The sequence below is a fragment of the Cucurbita moschata genome, unplaced genomic scaffold (assembly GCF_002738365.1).
Source record: "Cucurbita moschata cultivar Rifu unplaced genomic scaffold, Cmos_1.0 Cmo_Scf00006, whole genome shotgun sequence".
Classification (NCBI taxonomy): Eukaryota; Viridiplantae; Streptophyta; class Magnoliopsida; order Cucurbitales; family Cucurbitaceae; genus Cucurbita; species Cucurbita moschata.
The window spans coordinates 2,435,029-2,442,606 of NW_019268522.1; the positions used below are offsets into that span (position 1 = coordinate 2,435,029).

The following is a 7,578-nucleotide window of genomic DNA, read 5'->3' on the forward strand; positions in this document are numbered from 1 at the left end:
ATCTTACAATCAGTACCTTTCAGGGCCTAAAGACCTCGCTGGCACTTGTTCCTTTCTCCAATCGATGTGGGACCCCCACCAAATCCACCCCGTTCGTGGCCCAACGTCCTTACTGACATACCATCTCATGTCTACCACCTCCCTTCGGGGCCCGGCGTCCTTACCAACACACCGGCTCGTGTCTACCCCCCTTTGGAAAACAACCTCCTCGCTAGTACATCGCCCGATGTCTATCTCTGATACCATTTGTAATAGCCTAGACCCACCGCTAGCAGATATTATCCTCTTTGGGCTTTCCCTTTCGGACTTCTTTTCAAGGTTTTTAAAACGAGTCTACTAGGGAGAGGTTTCCACACCATTATAAAGGGTGTTTCATTCTCCACCCCAACCAATATGCGATCTTACACGTTGAGTACACACCACGTTCGTACACGTAACTCAATTTCATATGCACTAACCCTACATTAAATGCTATCTTCAATGCTAGAGCAACCAAACTAAAACCCAATCTATCTTAAAAAAAGAAAGCACCAAAGAAAAATAGAAGAAGAACAAGGTTAAGATTAAGTTGGGCAAAGAATGAAGAGGGGATTTCATTTAATTAATACAAGACTTTCTAAGAACTCACAAACTTGAGTTGAGTTGAGCCACATCTAAATGATTTAAATTCCAAACCTTTTACCTTGTAATTTCAGCCATACAATCTTCTTTCTATCTTTATATGAAATGCCTAACTACAACTCTTTGCTTATAAAACCTTACCATCTTGGCTTGCTTTTAATCATATTTTGTTAACTTTCTTCCATTCATAGCTACAATGACCCACTTAAGTGTTCATCAGCTCCAATTCATCTTCGGTTTATTGGGTACTATTCGATTATCGTTTTCTTTTTTTCGAATCAAAATGATGGGTTTTTTAAATTGATTGATTTCGTTCGTTCTTCATTTCAGGTAATATAATATCGTTCATGGTGTTTCTAGCTCCGATGTAAGGCTTCTGAATTCTAAACGTCTATTACTGATATCGTTGTCGTAACATGTTGTTGTGTGGTATGTATTTTAGGCCAACATTTTGGACCATCTACAAGAAGAAAACTTCTGAAGGATTCCATTCTATACCTTATGTGGTGGCATTGATGAGTGCAATGTTGCTTCTTTATTATGCTGTTCTTAAGACCAATGCCATTTTGTTAATCAGCATCAACTCTTTTGGATGTGTCATTGAACTTTTCTATATAGCTCTCTACCTCTTTTACGCTCCTAAGAGACAAAAGGTTAGTCGTGGGGTGAGACGTTCAAATTTTTGACCTCTCGTTCGAAGATATATACTTACATCAGTTGATTTATGATCAAATTGGTAAAAAAATAAGACGGTTTTAACGTTTATTTTGCAGATATTTACATTGAAGATGTTAGTAATGTTCAACTTGGGTTCTTATGGAGTAATGGTAGGAGGAACAATGCTTATATTTCATGGTAATAAGCGCACAGATGCTGTTGGATGGATTTGTGCAGCTTTCAATCTTGCTGTTTTTGCTTCTCCTTTGAGCATCATGGTCCTCCATCTCTCTCTCTCTCTCTCTCTCTATGTTTATTTCAATTTTCCCTTGAAATTTTTTGTTTGTTTGAAGGAAATTTTGGTTTATAACACGGGAGTGAACGAGGGATACATGAATAAATCGAGACCATATCCGGATAAGAGCAACCCTGAGGATAAAATAACTAAGAAAAGACTTAAAGTTATTATCTATATCAAGAATGTGCACTTTACTTTTGGTAGCTCAATCGTAGAAACTTCAAAGTTTAGCGTGTTTTATTTGAAGTAATTCTATGTTGGGTGGCCTCTCGGGAATTTTCATAAAAAGCATGTGAGTGAGGACAAATCGAGACCTGTATTGGTTTAGAGGGAATGTTAAAGTGTGCTGAATCTAGATTCTGAATCAAACATACGAGTAAGGACAAAATAGACCTGTGGGAATCTTAGGGCCATTAGGTGCTGAATCTGGGATCTGAAACCTAGACAAAATAGACACGTGAGAATGTTAAGACCATTAGGTGCTAAATCTAGATTCTGAAACCTTGGACAAAACTGACCTGTGGGAATGTGAGGACTATTAGGTATTGAATCTGGATTCCGAAGCCGAGGACAAAACAGGCCTGTGGGAATGTTAGGGTCATTAGGTGCTGAATCTGGATTCCAAAACCTAGGACAAAACAGCCCTGTCGAAATGTTAGGATCATTAGGTGCTGAATCTGGATTCCAAAACCTAGGACGACAAAACAGACCTGTCACAATGTTAGAATCATTAGGTGCTGAATCTGAATTCCGAAACCTGGGCATTCGTGGTTACAAAAATTAGCTCGTTTTTGTTTATTTCTTTATTTCTTTATCATTAATTTTGATAATTTTGAAAATTTTCAGAAGAAGGTGATAACAACAAAAAGTGTGGAGTATATGCCATTTTCGCTATCATTTTTTCTCACACTTTCAGCCACCATGTGGTTCTTCTATGGCTTCTTCATCAAAGATCCCTTCATTGCTGTAAGTCAAAACCTAACCTTACCTTATTTCTTTTATCATTCTCTATTTTGATCCATATAAATTTCACCAATAAATTACTTTTCAATCTTTAATTACCATTTACTTTTCATATTGAATTTCATAAATACTTGATGTGGATTCCACGTATGCCTATGTTTTAGACCATACGTATTTTTTTCTATGTTTATGATACTCAATTTAAAGAACAACATAAATGAACATTTGAATATTGACATAGTTTTGAGGATGGACCAATAAAGTAAAGGGTGTGGAAGTAAGCTTAAAACTTTCCTTTTTGTATTCATGAAGGTGTTACTTTTTTAGGATTATGAGTTTTAGGCTCATAATTTGTAGCTTGCACGCTTAATTAGAGGTTGTAACAGAAGAGATATATGAATGAACTGAAATTATATTCGAATGAGAGTGGTCTTGTGAGATCGTGCATCGGTCAGAGAGAGGAACGAAACATTTCTTATGAGGGTGTGGAAACCTCTCCCTAATAAACCCGTTTTAAAACCTTGAAAGGAAGCTTGTAAGAGAAAGTTTAAAGAGGACAATATTTGTTAGCGGTGTGCCCACGAGGATGCTGGGCCCCCAAAGGGGTGGATTGTGAGTTGCCACATCGGTTGGAGAGGGCATTCAAGGGTGTGGAAACCTCTCTCTAATAGACACGTTTTAAAACCTTGAGGGGAAGCATAGAAGGAAAAGTCCAAAGAAGGTAATATCTGCTAGCGATGAGTTTGGGCTGTTACAAATGGTATCAGAGTCAGGCACCGGGTGGTGTGCTAGTGAGGACACTAAGCCCTCAAGGGGGGTGGATTATGAGATGCACTAGATGATGTGCCAGCGAGGACAGTGACTACAAAGAGGTGGATTGTGAGATCCCACATCGGTTGGAGAGGGAACAAAGCATTTCTTATAAGGGTGTGAAAACCTCTCCCTAATAAACGCGTTTTTAATACCTCAGGGGAAGCCCAAAAGGGAAATCCTCAAAAAGACAATATCTATTAGTGGTGAGTTTGAGCCTCCAAGGAGGTGGATTGTGAGATCCCGGTGAGTTTGGGCCCCCAAGGGGTGGATTGTGAGATCGATCTCACATCGATTGGAGGGGGAACAAAGCATTCCTTATAAAGGTGTGAAAACCTCTCCCTAATAAATGCACTTTACAACCTTGAGGGGAAGCCCAAAAGGAAAAGCCAAAAACGTCGAGACCATCAGGTATCGACTCCTGATTCAATAATCTATTCTAAACCCTAGACATGGAGCGGTAATTTTTTTCTTAAACAATATTAGCAAATATAAAGAAAAGTATTAACCTTTGTCATATGTTGATGGTAACTTGTTTTGCTATCATTTTCAGCTGCCAAACATTGTGGGGTTTGTACTAGGAATGATCCAAATGATAATGTACATGATCTATAGAGGTAGAAAGAGAAATGTTCTTGAAGGCAAAGAAGAGAAGCTTGAGGAAGGAGGCAAGAAATATGAAGCAAATCACCAAACTCTCTCAACATTCAACAATCAAAGAGCAACAAAGGAGATCAATATGATAATCAATAACAATGCATGAATTTAAGGGATATGTTTTTCCTTTAGACAACTTTTCAATCAAATAAAATTAAGTTATAATCTAACGCGCACGTTTTCACACCCATTTCGACTATTCCTTAGATGTCAATCAGAGCATAACTCAATTCTCCGTCCTATATATTTAACTAAAAAAGAAAATGAAAAAGAATAACGAATGTTTTCTTAGATATTGTGAGATCCCACATTGGTTGGAGAAGAGAACGAATCATTCCTTACAAGAACGTGGAAACCTCTCCCTAACAAACACGTTTTAAAACCTTGAGGGGAACCCTTTGAAGGGAAAGTCCAAAGAGCACCGTATCCGCTAGTAGTGGGCTTGGATAGTTACATTTCTGTTTAAGTTGTAACCCTGTAATTAGATTAGGGCATTTTCGTACTTTGAACTTCTTGTTATAAAAGTCGACCGACAGACCTGCGAGAATTCTGGTAAGCGTCAAAATTCTCATTCCAACATCTCAAAGTACGCCTCCTCGATGTCCACGCTCCTCCAAACGACCTCCCATACCCTCAGCCACGCTCCAGATACCCTCAAGGAAAAAACGTCTCTCCGAATCGAGTTGTCCTTGTCCAAATCACGAGCCAATTTTAGGTTTTCCTATCATTCCTCTCATGGATAAAGTCGTGACTATTCGTCTCAGGTCTCCTTGTTCTAAGCTTCATCATGATCAATTTATAATCGAGGTCAAATTTCACTTATAACATAGTAAAAATGAAGCTAAAACACTAAAAACAATCGAACAAGATCATAAACCAACTACGTCAATAGACATCATAAGACATATATCTAATAATCTCAACATCGAGTAAAAATGAAACGTTGATATAAACATAAATATGATATTAAAGTATACATGTGCTTGAACAACCAAACTAAAACCAAATGTATCTTAAAAATGAAAGCACCATATGAAAGTGGAAGAAGAACAATTTCAATACACTCAGTAACTTCAATTACAAAGTAAAGTTAGGTAACTTAGCCACAAGCAAAGAGATCAAAATTCCTACCCTTTTACATGTAATTTCAGCCAAACAATCTCTACTTCTTACACCTAACTAAACCTCTTTGCTTATAAAACCTCACCATCTTGGCTTGGATTTGATATCTAATAACAATGAGCTACTTAAGCGTTCATCAGCTCCATTTCATCTTCGGTCTCTTGGGTACTATTCGATTATCGTTTTCGTTTTATTGTGAATCAAAATGATGGGTTTTTTAAATTGATTGATTTCGTTTTGTTTTTCAGGTAATTTAATATCGTTTATGGTGTTTCTAGCTCCGATGTAAGGTTTCTGAATTCTAAACGTCTATTACTAATATCGTTGTTGTAACATGTTGTTGTGTGGTATGTATTTTAGGCCAACGTTTTGGACGATTTACAAGAAGAAAACGTCGGAAGGGTTCCAATCTATACCTTATTTGGTGGCATTGATGAGTGCAATGTTGCTTCTTTATTATGGTGCCCTTAAGACCAATGCCATTTTGCTAATTAGCATCAACTCTTTTGGGTGTTTCATTGAGCTTGTCTATATAGCTCTCTACCTCTTTTATGCTCCTAAGAGAGAAAAGGTCACTCTCTCTATCTCTTTACATATCAAAAACAAGTTATTGATAAGATTCAACATGATTTGAAAAAATATTCGAGTACGAAGAAATAACACTACTATCGATATGAACATATTTAAACTACTTATAATTTGAATCTTCATCTCGAGGGTTGTTGAGTTAAAAATAAAATAAAAGTTTAATAGTTGAAGTGATTGTTAATCCAAAGATGGAACATCTAAAGTCTCGTTTGATAACTGTTTGGTTTTCATTTTTGAAGACGGTGTTTGATTTCTATTCTTTTTCTATAATAGGTTCAAGAAAGCATATAATTTTGTTCCGGTGTTTGAGGTTGAAATGGGTCATGTTGATATATTTTTTAGACTCAACCCAATTGTTCGGGTCGTAAATTTTTCAACCTAAACAACTTCTATTAAATCATGAACCCAACCCAACCCAACTTAAAAAAATTTAGGTTTAGTTGGTTCACGTTGAGACATTTTTTTAGACTCAACTCAAATGTTTTCGTTGAAAAATCTAACCCAATGAAAAATTTGGTTTGAGTCGGTTCAAGTTGTTCGGGTTATTTATTCAATTTTTTATTTAAAACATTTTAAAATAGGTCGTTAAAATATGTTAATATTTGTAAAAAAATTTGGAGAATAAATAATATAAAAATAATTATGAAATTAAATAAATATATGTATCATAAACAAAATATATATTTTAAAATTAACAATAAATGTCTCGTGGTTGATTCAACTCAATCTAATTTTAAGAAAACTCGTGAACTAATCCAATTTACGAGATTTCAATTTAACTCAACCTAAATAATTTCATGACCCAACTCAAACCGTACGAATTGGGTTGGGTTGATCGAGTTTTTCAGGTTATCAAATTATTTTTAACACTCCTATAATCCCGAGAAAGCTACCTTTTCTCGTTTTCAAAACTCTGTTTAGCTTTTGAAACATACTTAAAAAAAATAATAATAAATAAAAGATAACAAAGCAGCGTTTACAGGTATAAGAATCAAATGGTTATGAAGCGAGATCGAAATTTAACGTTCTTATTTCGTGGTTGCAGATATTGACGATGAAGTTGTTCGTGGTTTTCGACTTAGGGTTTTGTGGAGTAATATTGGGTGGAACAATGTTGTTTCTTCATGGGATGAAGAGAACAAATGCTGTTGGATTGATTTGTGCAGCTTTCAATCTTTCTGTTTTTGCTTCTCCTTTGAGCATAATGGTTCTCCATCTCTCCCTATTTTTATTTTTTTTTCAATTTTTTTCTTTTTATTTTTTATTTGAATTTTTTATTCGGATTTCAAATTTATTTATCAATTAAATTTTAATATAGTCAAATGAATAAATATTTTATTATGTTTAAATTATTGATTAACTTTATATTAATTAATTAATTATAATTTTCACTGTATTTTATACAAATTTTTTAGAAATTAAACCTTTATTTATTTATTTATTTTGCTAAATTTCCACTTTTATCTCAAAAATATTTTTTAATTTTAAACGTTTCGGCAATATTCTTAAATTTTCAAAACAAAATTAAAATATTTTTAAATGGTAAAAAATAAAAATAAAAAATACATGTAAAAGTGTTTCAAAAATATTTTCGGGTCTTCAAAAGTTTTACTAATATTTTTAATAAAATTAAAAACGTCAAAAACACCTTTAATTTTTTTTTAATTTTAAAAAAATGTACAGAGCTATTAGTACCACGGTTTAAATACAGTACAAATAATAAAAATATTTAACTTTTTTTTAAAAAAGTTATTTTTGAAACAGCATGATAGCAATGGTTTGCATCTAAAACTAACGGTAAGGATATTATTGTAATTTTTGAAAGTGTAACGGTATTTTTTTTTTTTTTTTTTTTCGAAAAT

General features: G+C 34.4%; 2 protein-coding genes across 2 annotated transcripts in view; both read left to right on the plus strand.

The window, feature by feature from the left end:
• The first annotated feature begins 789 nt into the window (after positions 1-789).
• On the plus strand, positions 790-4,112 carry LOC111444449 (bidirectional sugar transporter SWEET9-like). The gene is made up of 6 exons (XM_023082545.1): positions 790-866; positions 952-988; positions 1,064-1,274; positions 1,395-1,556; positions 2,423-2,542; positions 3,903-4,112. The coding sequence occupies exons 1-6, from the start codon at positions 818-820 to the stop codon at positions 4,110-4,112; spliced, it is 789 nt and encodes a 262-aa protein (XP_022938313.1). The 5' UTR covers positions 790-817.
• Positions 4,113-5,244: 1,132 nt separating this feature from the next.
• LOC111444036 (bidirectional sugar transporter NEC1-like) overlaps positions 5,245-7,578 on the plus strand; it is a 4,064-nt gene continuing 1,730 nt past the window's right edge. Inside the window, exons 1-4 of the mRNA XM_023081952.1 lie at positions 5,245-5,293; positions 5,377-5,413; positions 5,489-5,699; positions 6,762-6,923. Coding sequence (XP_022937720.1) covers positions 5,245-5,293; positions 5,377-5,413; positions 5,489-5,699; positions 6,762-6,923 — 459 coding nt within the window. The remainder of the gene's footprint in view (positions 5,294-5,376; positions 5,414-5,488; positions 5,700-6,761; positions 6,924-7,578) is intronic.

Coding starts and splice junctions, on each gene's coding strand:
- LOC111444449 (XM_023082545.1), top strand. CDS start 818: ATGACCCACTTAAGTGTTCATCAGCTCCAATTCATCTTCGGTTTATTG. Junction 1,275..1,394: donor ACGCTCCTAAGAGACAAAAG/GTTAGTCGTGGG, acceptor TTTATTTTGCAG/ATATTTACATTGAAGATGTT. Junction 1,557..2,422: donor CTTCTCCTTTGAGCATCATG/GTCCTCCATCTC, acceptor GAAAATTTTCAG/AAGAAGGTGATAACAACAAA.